General features: G+C 46.1%; 1 protein-coding gene across 1 annotated transcript in view; it reads left to right on the forward strand.

The window, feature by feature from the left end:
• The window catches only part of LOC138453024 (testicular acid phosphatase homolog), a 193,815-nt gene that overhangs the window by 139,359 nt on the left and 42,014 nt on the right, over window positions 1-12,442 (forward strand). Inside the window, exon 9 of the mRNA XM_069605444.1 lies at window positions 5,209-5,315. Coding sequence (XP_069461545.1) covers window positions 5,209-5,315 — 107 coding nt within the window. The remainder of the gene's footprint in view (window positions 1-5,208; window positions 5,316-12,442) is intronic.

Raw genomic sequence — 12,442 nt, forward strand, 5'->3', positions numbered from 1 at the left:
AAGATTGTCACCAGATTGGGAACTGGAGGGAACTCGGCCTCTACAATCTGGTTAATAGGTCTCAAATCTTGAATTAAACGCCATGACCCCTTTTCCCTTTTTTAATCAGATACATTGCTGTATTACATGATGACTCTGACGTCACTAGGATGCCCTGTTCCACCATAGCAGATATTGGGCCTCATTATAACCCAGGCGGGATGGGGTTAATGGCACCGCTAAAGGCGCCAGCACCGTCAACCCCATCCCGCCTGATTACAAGGTCCCCTCGCGGGACCCACTCTGGTCCCACGAGGGGAGGAGGGAGCAAACAACGGGCTGCTCATAATCGGCCTGTTGTTTGCTCCCTCGCCCATTCCCATTCAGCCCTATCGGGGCTGAAATGGGAATGGGGAAGGTCCGGGACCGGGTTCCTAGAAGGAGGAATTACCGGGCCCTCCGAACTCGGAATGGCCCGGTAATTCCACATTTTGGGGACCTGGACGCGAGTTCGGCGGCAGCCATGCCGCCAAGAGCGGCATGGCTACCGCCGAGGTCGTAATGAGGCCCATTGTCTTAAAAATACCTTTGACTGCCTCTCGAGACATAGGATACTGTCGTGCCCGAGGTAAAATTGCTCCTGGTTTCAATTTAATCTTCACTTATCAAGCCCCCTTCAATAGGCATATGTCATAGGGGCCTTTTGTCCATAATGAAACTGGCCCTTTCACAATATCTTTATCGTAATACTCGGGGCGTTTCTGTGCTAACATCATTTTCGGAGGAACCTCTTGTTTAATTGCTCTGACCCAATAAGTAATACTCATCTCAAATATCACTTTGTCATCTGATGGATGATCTCTAAACAAATCCTCATCAGTGACGTCAGTCAATCTGTATCCTTTCCCCGATGGCAATCACTGTGCACCACCGTCTGCCTTCATAATCAACTCCATCAAGCATAGCTAATTCTCCTCGCACTATAGCTGCTTGCAACTCTAAAGGAAAGACTCATCCTTCCTCTTCATCCATAGGTATCTTTGGCCTGAATAAAAATTCATCAGGTATTCTCACAGTTTTACCCACTAAACCTGGCAGCCATGTCAACAGAATGCGTACCCCATAGTGAAAAACTTCTGGTTCTAATGGCACTACTCGTACGGCCACCTGTCCTGCAAATGCCATAATAAATTCACTAACGTTTAAATAATACATTCTAGGTGTTGAGCACACTATGCCTTCATCAGTGAACGAATTTGTCATGTTCAACTTGGTCATTAGATCTCGACCTAATATATTGACCAGTGTCTGCCTCGAATACAATAATGGCACAGACATGTCACACTCTCCTATAGAGACTGGTACTGCGTCAGTAAAAGGAACTCTACTTGTAGCTCCTGTGAACCCAGACATGGAAAAATGTCCCCTCTTGTATACATGAGCGTGTTGCACCCGTGTCTACTAAAAACGAAAAGGATTTGCCTCCTATATTGACGTCAACCCTCGGTTCCTCTTGAGGATTGGGCATCACAGATATTATCAAATACATCAAGTCTCCCAGTGAGCTGTCCTATTGTGGACACATTCTCATCCCTGTACCTGTAAAAGGATTCCCTCCATTAACAGTAACACCTCCTATTCTAGGAGTCATTAACTGTCCCATGTTTGTGCTCTGCTTTATCTGTATGGGTGACTGCTGTGACTGCCCCTGTGACGGATTCATTGTTGCCTGCTGTGTTTGAAAGACTTGCTGCACTCTCAGTGCTTGTGTTTGTTGCACTGTCTGATTCTGAGCTAACCCATCTCCATTCTGCTGTGAATACGCAGGCGGGTTTGTAGTCCCCCCTCTTGAGAATTGTCCATCCTGCATGACTCCTTTACTTCTACAGGTGGGAGCAAAGTGCCCTGTCATACCACATGTCCAACATATATGAGGCGGTTTTCTAATATGCCCCTCCTGCATGCCTTGATTATCATTTTGCGTGTTTTGAAACCCACTTTGATTATTCTGGAAGTTTCCCTGATTATTCTGGAAGCCTCCCTGATTATTCTGGAAGCCCCTACCTCGAAAGCCTCCCCTTCCTCGCAGTGCAAATCCACTAATATTTTTATCAAACTACCTTTGGTTATTCACCTGTGGCATGTTCGCCGCTTGCTGTGAAGGAGACCCGTCTCCACTAGTCTATATTGCACCTTCAATGGCATACTTGGATCGTTTTTTCTGTACTACTTTGCCTCTTCACCTTTCCTAACATCATCCTTCTTTCGATTCTCGTCTTGCAAGAGCCTGCAATAATGCGCAATGGTCAGCTGTATTTCTGACCATGGCTTTGCTTCCATGCCCACCAATTTCTTGAGCTGCTTCTGCACTGCTTCTGGCAGCCCTTGGCACAATATATGATAAAATACAGGTATAGATTTCCCCCAAGATTCGCGTGTCTCCAAAGCCCCCTGCTCTTGGAAATTCTCAATGTAAAAAAGAGGGTCATCCCCTTCCTGCATCTTTTTTGCCTTTATAGCTCCCATATCTAATGTTTCTGCATACAGTACTCTAAGCGCTTTCCAGGCTGTCGCCCTACAGTTATTGAACAGTGCCCCGTCGTGAGCAGTGTTTATCGTAGTAACACTGGAATATCCTGCTCTAACCGAATATCATCAGCCCTAGCCCCAACAATGGCAATCAGGAGACCTTTAATGTCCCCTATAGCTAATGTGTTTCCTCCCGTCATTTTCTCAAATTTGTGTATCCTTTTCCCAGCACCAGAAGTTAAACTCGGGAGTTTGCACCTTAAATTGTCCTTATCCATCTGTAGCCAAGGTATATACTGTGGTCTCGCTCCTCCCTTCTCTAGCAAAGAAAACTGTGAAATCACAAACTCACATTTGTCACCCATCGTCTGACTATCCATAGCAGGGACAATGATTCTGCACCGCCTTCTCCCTGGCAGCGACCTTAGCCTGCTCACATACGGTGGCGAGTCCCCCCTCTGAGCATGGGATCGCCCTTTAGGTGGATTTTACTGCATCAATGATCCTGATGCCCGAGATTTGGGTAGTTCTAGATCTGACCACCTTACTTCCTTATCCATTGAAAAACACCCTTCAGGGTCACATACATTACCTTCCTCCCCATGGAAGGCTTCTCTATCCTCGTCTGACATATCCTGTCCCCAACTCGTGTGACTTCTCTCCTCTTAACCTCTGTTCAGAGTCAGTCTATCTAAAGACAGCTCTTTGGGCTCAAAACTACATGAGGCTCCCTCTTTGTCGTACAGGTGCGTACTCTTGAGTCGATCATTTTTACACTTGCCCTGCAGTACATTCCTAGTCCTCATATATTGATACACTTTATCGATTGCATCCCAATACTTCTAGAGTTAAACTCATTCTCCAGATTTCCTCCGGACGGACCTGCTATTGGCTCGTGTGCTGGGAAGAACTCTTCTAAATCCTCCCATGCCACTACTGGATTAGGATCCATTACTTCCTTTTCCATGCGATCAAAGTTGTGTGCTCTCTGCCTTCTCTTTCATTCGAACTTGTAAACAAATTCTCTTTGTTTTCTTGCTTCCTCTGTCACCCTGTCTTCCTCTTTTCTCTTCATGTCCATTCGGTCATTTCCCTTCGTATCTCTTCATCTCTATGTCTTTGCATTCTTTTATCCCTTAATTTCCTTTTCCTCTTCCTCCATTCTTTTCCTTTCTAATCTTTCTTGCTCTTCGATTGCCCTTTGTCTGTTGTCATATTTTCTCTGTTCCTCTGCTCTTTCTTGTTTTTTCAATTGCTCATCTTCATACAATTGTTCCAGTCTTTGTCTATCCTTTCTTTTTGTCCCATTATCTTTCAATCTTTGCTCTATTTCTCTATTTTTTTTGTTCTGTTCATCTCGATCTTCCCTTTGCCTCACGTCCCAATGCTCTTAGCATCGAGTTTGAGCAAAATCTGACAACCCATCCATTTGTTCTGTATAAGCGCTAACTCATCAGTCTTTTCTTTTTCTCCTTTCCATCTCTTTATTTCCCGTCCTATATCTAAGGATGTACTTGGTCGATCGCTTCTCTCTTTGTCGCGTCTCTCCTTGTCCCTTGGGACCTTAGAGATTATATCTTGCTCGGGAACATTCTTTGGGCCCTCGTCGCTGCTTTGCCCGGCGACTCATATGCAGGGTTGCTATATCCCGTTGCTGCCTTGAGCTCCCTTAATGGGTACAGCCTGTCATCTTTCTTACTATCGGTATCTGCTTCAGGCGCGGCAGGGGGAGCAGAAGGCTCCTCACCCCCTCTTTGCATACATTAAGTATCCAATCTACAGGAGGTGACTCCTCTCTCCTCCTGATACATCTTCCAGAGCTCTAAACTCGCTAGTCGTTTGTCTAACTATTTACTCGTGTATGCAGCATGCAAATATGTTGTAATATACTGCAAAACTACCTTCGACTGTGATCCCCCTTGTGGCCATAGCATGAACATCTTGTCTGCTGTGCCCTTAACCCACTCTGCACTGTACTGTCTGAGCTTGGGTGCGTGTTTGGGTAGCTGCTTGCAGAGTTTTATGAGCAGAGTAATATCCTCCATTTTGACAAGACACTCTTTGTACAAACCACTAGGGGTCAGAATAATGCACATTGGATAAACGCCTATAATAAATTGCTTTGCAACACCATTGAGAACCTGAATTTGCATTAATGTCCCTGGGCACCCTACCTGTAATTGTAATTGGTTATTTATAATGCACTTAATACCCAGAGATTTCTAAGCACGGACCCAGGGATCAAACCTGTGTTGCTCCATGTCATTGTGTTTCCAAGGCGAGCGTGTTGCCCCTGAGCTATCCTCCCGAGACCTGGAACACATTTTGTCATTTACAGATGATTTTAGTGCTTCATGGATACATAATATATCAGTATCCTTGGACGACTATCAGTGCTGCACAGATGCAAAATACTTGAAGTTGCCAGATTTTAGCAGTAGTACACAGGTAAAGAGAGAGTGAAGGCCCTTTGGGGTTGACATCATCTGTGCAGTGGTACAGAAGGGCTGATCGTCCATGTGGAAATATCCATAATGCACAGGCAAAGAAGAGGTGACGTTCTGGATGACTGACGTGCTGCACATCTCTGGGTCACCCTTCAGAAGTGGTTGGGTTTAAATGTGCCTTTGGGATGGAAAGACAGGCCATTTTATCATGTGTGTTGCAAAGTTTACAAATATCTTTCTTCCACCCCCCTAGCATGACAGCACCATCATTGCCCTGCAGGGGGCACTCAGAGTCTTCAATGGCCGACACCCACCCTACGCTGCCTGCCACATCTTCGAGTTCTACCAAGAGACTGACGGGTATGTTGTTTCTCAGTAAGGATTGATTGTGTGTACATTGCTGTACATGTGCTCTGAGTTATGGAAGAGTTGAACTAACAACACAATCAAACATTGGCAATGCAACAGTTTAGGCTTTTATGTAGGCATGGGAAACGCACTTGCCAGGCACTGCCGTAGTGCTATTAACTGATACCTACGGGTTTGGAGTGCTATATACATGAATAAATCAATGAATTAATAAATAAACTGTCCACTGATTATAGCAGGTGCAAAATTGTATGAGTGCCTGGCAAATGCCTCATACTTATTCGCAAGTCAAAACTGTTGGCGCTGCAAATGATTGTTTTTAACAGAAATTCATAGAAGGGCACGCGTAGTGCTTATAAAATCGATTGGATGAAGGCAGATCTGGGTAAGACATTTTTATTACCGCAGTAGCCGGTTTACAGCTCCAATTAAGTCAGTAACGCTCAGAAGACTGCTTTGAAAAAACACTTGCAGGCGCTTTGAGTGCAAAGTTTGATGGCAAGACTTGTTTAAAACAAGCTCAATGAGTTCCCATGAATAGGGGTTTTGGGCAGGAACTGGGTGGGAATGGCCATAGGGATTAGCATGTCCATGGGCAGTCAATGGATAGGGAAATACCCAAACAACACCTACAAGCTGTGTTTGAACTTTCCCCTCTACCCTTAAGCACTCTCTTGTGCACCCACTCCTCAAGAAGCCGTCTGCCGATCCTACTTGCCCAACAAACTATCGGCCAATCTCCATCACACCTTTCCTGGAACTCTTGGAAAAACTGCCCATTTCCCAGCTTACACTCCACCCGAAATCTTCTGGTTGTCTACATGACCATCAGTCTGGCTTCAGAGCTGCTAGAGGTATGGAAACTGCTCTCCTGAACACACGTAAAGACCTGTTCTCCAACCTTGATTCCAGCATTCCTTCTGTCCTCATCCTCCTTGATTTTTCCTCTGCTTTCGATACGTTTGACCATGCCATTCTGATCAATCAACTCTGTGAGAACCTGGGCCTCACAGATCAGGCCCTGGAGTGGCTGACCTCTTCCTCTTGGACTGCCCCTCCCAGGTCTAACTTGGTCCCTTTCTCTCTGCCACCTCCCTCTCTACCTGTGGCATTCCCAGGGTTCTATCCTCTCACCCTTGTTTTTCAACCTCTACTTGGCCCCTTTGGCCCACCTGATCTCTACCTTGTTCTCTAACTTTCAGTCTTATGGGGATGACGCTCAGCTTTCCTTCAGGATCCCCTCAGACTCCTCTCTTGCCCATTCCTGACTGTCTATCCACCATTCTGGATTGGTGTACCTCCAACGATCTCTGCCTTAATGCCAGTAAGACGGAGATCCTTCTCATTCAGACCCCTGGCCCTGGGATTCCCTCTCTCTCTGGTCGCCTGCCTTGGGGCCCCTTCGTTGCCTTCCTGCTAGGCAGAAAACTTTGCTGTCATCTTCGACTCCACTCTCCCTTTCTCTCCTCACATCTCAGACGTCACCAAGAAGTCCTACTACCAGCTACACCTCCTCAAAGGGACCTTTCCCTTTCTCACTTTCCCCTAGAAGCTCACTGTCTCCAGAACCCTGGTTCTCTCTAGGGTGGACTACTGCAACAGCCTCTTTCTCAATCTGCCTTCCTCTACTCTCCACCCTCTGCAACTAATCCAGAACAGGACTGCAAGACTTATCATTGGCCTTAAGACCATGGACCATATCTCTCCAGCCCTGAAATCTCTCCACTAGCTCCCGGTGGCTGCAAGTATCAAGTTCAAGACCCTTGGAATTGTCCACAAGGCTTTCTGGGGCTGGGGCCCGCACTACATCCAACTCTCTCTTCCAAAATACCTTCCTTCTCCAGCCCTTCGCCCAGCTACCTCCAACTCTCTAAGGGTTAGATGCTTCTCCAGGCAGAGAGTGGGGGGTAGATCTCTCTTCTCTGCAGATGCCTCCCTCTGGAACGGCCTCCCTGCCCCTCTCAGACTTGAGCTGGACCACCTGAAGTTCCAGAAGCAGCTCAAAACCTTCCACTTCTCATCTGCTTTTTCTCTCCCCCCACGCCTCCTGACCTACCTGTCTGCTGTACCAACTGGTTGCTTGGCTACCCTCAGATTCTCACTGTGTACTGGGCACTTTCTTGATCAGTTACCCTTGCACTGCCTCCGGGCCTACCACGCACTTAGGGCCTGTAACTGTAACCCTATAGACCCTTGTTCTCCTCAAACTACCCAGAGCTGCGCTGCCCTGGCTGCACTTAATCAGAGCATTGCTGCCCTCTTTTCCCCTCCCCTCTCCCTTGCACTTCCCCCTCCCTTATCCCCATGCACTTCTTGTTATTGCACTTGCACGATCTGAATGACACAAGGCCTAGTAAAATAATTTGTTTTGTCCTCCCTCTGTCTTCCCTCCCTTGTCTTTTCGCACCTAGAAACACTTGTGTACAGGCGCTTATAAATGAGTGATCATATCATATCCCTCTTCCTATGCCATTTCTCCCAATCTGTACTCTAATGCAATAGTTGCGTCTTATAAGTGGTGCAAGCGCCACCTAATAGCCCAAACTAAAAATATATGCTACCACCTTTAATGAAACATACTCTAACAGGTTTAGAGGGTATCATGGTCATGCACCTGAATACTGAGCGTATTATTGTTTCAAGTTGGGTACAGGATGTGTAAGATTCCCAGGTATTAATACTGGGGGTGAAATTATTTGCGGCCTAGTGACATCTCATCCATAATAGAGAACTTGCCAGTGCCCAGACACTCGTTTTGGGGGAGCTAAGTGACTGGGTGAGGTAAAAACTGACAGATCCCCCATTTGGCTGCATTGGCCCACGCATGCCAAATGATCCATGTTTGGCTTGAAAGTTATGCTTAATCAGTCAAGCATGGTCCATTGGGAATGCTTGATGAGGTACTGCAGGCACCATTGATAGCAGAGGCCACTCCGCAGCATTGGAGTGCTATGGGTGGGGGTGCGGGGTGCTGTGAATCACTGCCCCAGGGCATGCACACAAGGCAGAACTCAGGAAGAGGCATTGATTAGCATCCTCCGTTTCCAACTTCCTGCCTAGAGAATAGAGTGGCATGGAACAGGAGTGGTCTCTCTGGGGCTCCCCTACGCAGAGGTAAGTAAAAAAGAAATATTGTATTGTATTTGTTATTTATATAGCACTCTTTCCCCACTTATGTGGCCTAAATGCGCTTTTCCTTGGTTGAACGCCCTTGGTGACCGCAGTCGATGTCGTTGGAAAATCCTAGGGAGTTAGTTTAGTAGTGCGTGTGTGCATGTTGCTGTTCTAGGACTTGGGTGGCTGGCAAGGCTCGACTAAGCAGCCCAAGAAAGGTCAGGCACATGGGTGGGTGCTGTTGAGGGTTTAGAGATAGAGTGCTATTGTTGAGAGAGTTTGTGGCATGGATATCCCAAATTCCTTTTGGGTGGTGGTCGCCGCATGTTAGTTGTAGAGGTGTTGAGGTACGTCAGGTATTTTAGTCTGTACGGCTGCATGTGCAGTAGGCCGGATACGCTTAGCTGTTAGGCGTGTTCTATCATGCATGGATGCTTGGTCGTGCCTGCATTTACATGCATGTGTGTGTGTGTTTGTGGTGGTGTGTGTGTGTGTGTGAGAGAGAGAGATAATGCATGAATGAAAGTGTGTGGAGGGCAGGGACAGGACATCTTTTTTTTACAGTGGGAATGCTTGTCTACGTTTTGGGTAAAGGCACTGTGAAACAATTTACCTGTGGCATGTTGGTATATACTGGGCAAAGACAGCATAGAAATGTGTCCTTAGAGTGGCAGTCCTGGCAGATATCTGGCATAGCCAGCATGGAAATATGTTCTTACAATGGCATGCTTTTTTAAGGGCAGCTTAAAATATTTTTCAGGACAATGCTGGCATATATTATTGTGCACTGGCATTGTGAAGATGTGTGTGTTTTATAAGGAGATGCTGGAATATAATGTTGGGCATTGGAAGCATGAACATGTATTTTACAGGGAAATGCTCAAATATGCTGTGGGGTAATGGAAACATGAACATGTGTTCAAAAGGACAATTCTGGCAAACATTATTGAGACAGACCTCATGTTTTTTTTTGTTCACAGTCAGCACATGTTTTACAAAATGCTCCTATGTAGTGTCGGTGACCTGGCACCCCCTAGAGTTTTCCTATGTTTCCCTTCAGAACTGATTGTGATTTGTGTGGCTTTTTCTATGAACTTTTCACAAAATTGTGCTGAAATATGCACCATTTGAACCTACCGTGTAGAACGTTTTGACGAGGGAGAAGCCTCCCGAACTACACCACATTGTTTGAGAAAGCTTGCTGCACTCACTCGCGCTGGCCAATTGAGGGAACGTTTTTATGACTCTCCACTTTAAAAAAAAGCATCTACCACTACTCAGGGCTGGCTACTAGAGAAGGAAGGCGGTAACACTGAGTGAATGTCGGGCTCAAGGTTTGATATTGAAGGTGCGGTGGGTTCAAGCTTGGATGGATGGGGTCTGAGGGTACAAAAAGCAAGGGAGTCTCATACTTGTTAACATGGCCGCCGTTTACAGCATAGCTTGTTGTGCCACGTCTGCTATGAATCTCCTCTTAATTGGCTCTTGATTAGTCTTAAAACATCTTATTTGTGTTTCACAATCTGCTTCCCTAGGTAATTAACGGCAAGTACTGCAAACTGTAATAGAACATTTATTGGAATTGCGTTATGACCCCCTTACATGTGGAAGAAAAACAATTTGCCTCAAATAATTAAGGATTTACTGGGACTGTGGCACAGATCAGTACTGGCCACGTCTTCCCGATCGGCTGCAAGCCACACAACCATCCTCTTTCCTTCTTGAAGCAGAAATATGGGAAACTATTCCCTGAGGCACTACACTCAGAGATATGCAAATTAGACCAGGGGCAATACTCCTTTCTATGGGGGAAAAACTCCATATGGAAAAAACAGTGCTAAAAGACTTCAAAAGGATCATACTTCTGAAAAAACTCAAGTTAGGACCAAGCGATGAGTAATCAAAAGGCAGAAGTGGGGTACCGGGGGGAACGCAAAGCGTTTCTATTTGTCCCCACCCTCCCACCCCTTTTTTGGTTATTATTTGAAGGCGGGGGTGGGACCTTATTTGGAATTTTGTTTTACCCCCATTTTCAGGACCAGGGTTTTTGTGAAGGGTTATAATGGGACAGAGGGTCTGGTAGATTTTGTGTGACAGGCTGGGCGTTAGACGGGGCGACGTGATGTAAGGTTCATTGTTGCTGATGTGGCAGGTCAGCCTGGCTGCAGGTCCTAGGAAAGAGGAGATTGGTGTAGAGGGAAGTTTACGGGAATAACAAGTTGCTTGATGCCGGGGACATGGCCCTTTGGAGGAGGGGTGGGGGAAGCACAATGGGGTACTAGCATGGTAAAGGAAGGGGGTTGTGCTGTTTGCACGAACGGGCTACCCCAGGGGTACAAAGAGGGGGAACAGATATTGAAGAAGGAGGGGCGTGGCCTCGGGAGAAGATGGGAAAAAGCAGGAATGAAGGTTGAGGGGATTTTAAAGAGACGGAAGGTAGCAAGGGATAGGAAGGGAGGAATTTGAAATGCTTTCATTATTTAATTGTGGGGAATGGGCATTCTTTATTTATTTAATTCTTTGGCAATTTGTTAAAACGGTTATGTTAGTCTGTAAGGCCAGGAGCCAGATTAGCGTTTCTTTATGAGCTGTGGCCTGTCATATTAGAGCAACCTTTTCCACTTTAAAGCGAGTCTGGGTATTTGTGTGTAGTAAGCCCAAAAGGTGCCAAGGAGCAGAGTTGTGACTCTCCTTGTCGCCAGCTGGGAGTACTTTTATACTGCTGTGTAATCAAATGACTTGAAGAAAGTGCTCGACTACCATGATTGTTTTGAGAAATCCCAACCATCGGACCTGCAAAGCAAACAATGTTACACATATTGGCAGACATCTTGAAATGGGCAATGCATAACAATCAGTTTTCCGGCCTGCAGCTATTTGCTGTACTTGGTGATCCATATTTCAGGGAGCTGGGGAGACACTGAGCCTGCAGCCCCAGATGGTGCTTTCTGTCCATACAATGATCGAAGTTTCAGAGTGTCAGTCTCGGCGGCCCAGGTGGAGTCCTGCATTAGAAGCGTGGCACCCCAAGAGCTGGAGCAGTTACTGCACCGGGCTTCTCGCACCACATGGATTGGATGGTCTGCCATCTCATCAGGGTCAGGGACTCAAGGAGAAGATACTTAAGAGGGTGGTCCCCCAATCACAACGCACTGTTGCGACACAGCTCTCTGTTGCATACTGTCACGCCTGGGAGTATATCTTTGCATATGTGCAAATTATGCATCTGCCAATGATCTATACTGTCCTGTTGAGGACCATCCTAAACCTAATCAACATACTAAATCCTACTATGACACATACTTTGCCTTTAGCAGCTTTAACATCTTATCTTGTGACCTTTTACAACAAACCCCCAAGTCAGAATAATTTGGACACCAGACCATGCAGTCTCCATCAGAGAAACCTCAAACTCCGTGCCAGACTCCCTAAAATCTGCGAACCTTTAGCTAAAACCTCATGCCTTCTCACAAATAATCAGGATGAAGAAGATCCTACAAGTAAGCCAGTTGTGCCGTGCATGTATGTTTATTTTACATTGACACAGTCCTTTTTTAGTTCATTCAACAATTTATTTTACAGGTCTTTCGATAAGCACAAAAGTTTTTTGGTATCAAACGGACAAAAGTGATTGTGAACGGTGGTAACACGGGTTAAGTGTCAACCTCTGATGTATTGAGGTTAAAACTCCACACTGAAGTACATTCCCTGTATAGATGTGATAGAGAAAGAACTATCAAGCAGGGAAAGTATACCTTAGGCTTGAAAATGGCCCCAGGGTTAGTTCACACAAGGTGTACACAACAGATATTTACACAACATACACAAGGGGGAAGATACAGTTGTGTCACGGGGATCGACACAGGTGTGTTTCGGCCAAAACATGGCTTGATTGAAGCCGGTCTATATGCTGGCCTTCGTCAGGAAAGGCACCATTGGTGGTGCTGTCCGTTGATTCTGTGGGTTTAAGAGAGGCAGTGAGGATCTTCAAAAAGGGGTGATTT

Source organism: Ambystoma mexicanum, chromosome 1p, assembly GCF_040938575.1.
Source record: "Ambystoma mexicanum isolate Mex_15411 chromosome 1p, UKY_AmexF1_1, whole genome shotgun sequence".
In the NCBI taxonomy this organism is placed as follows: Eukaryota; Metazoa; Chordata; class Amphibia; order Caudata; family Ambystomatidae; genus Ambystoma; species Ambystoma mexicanum.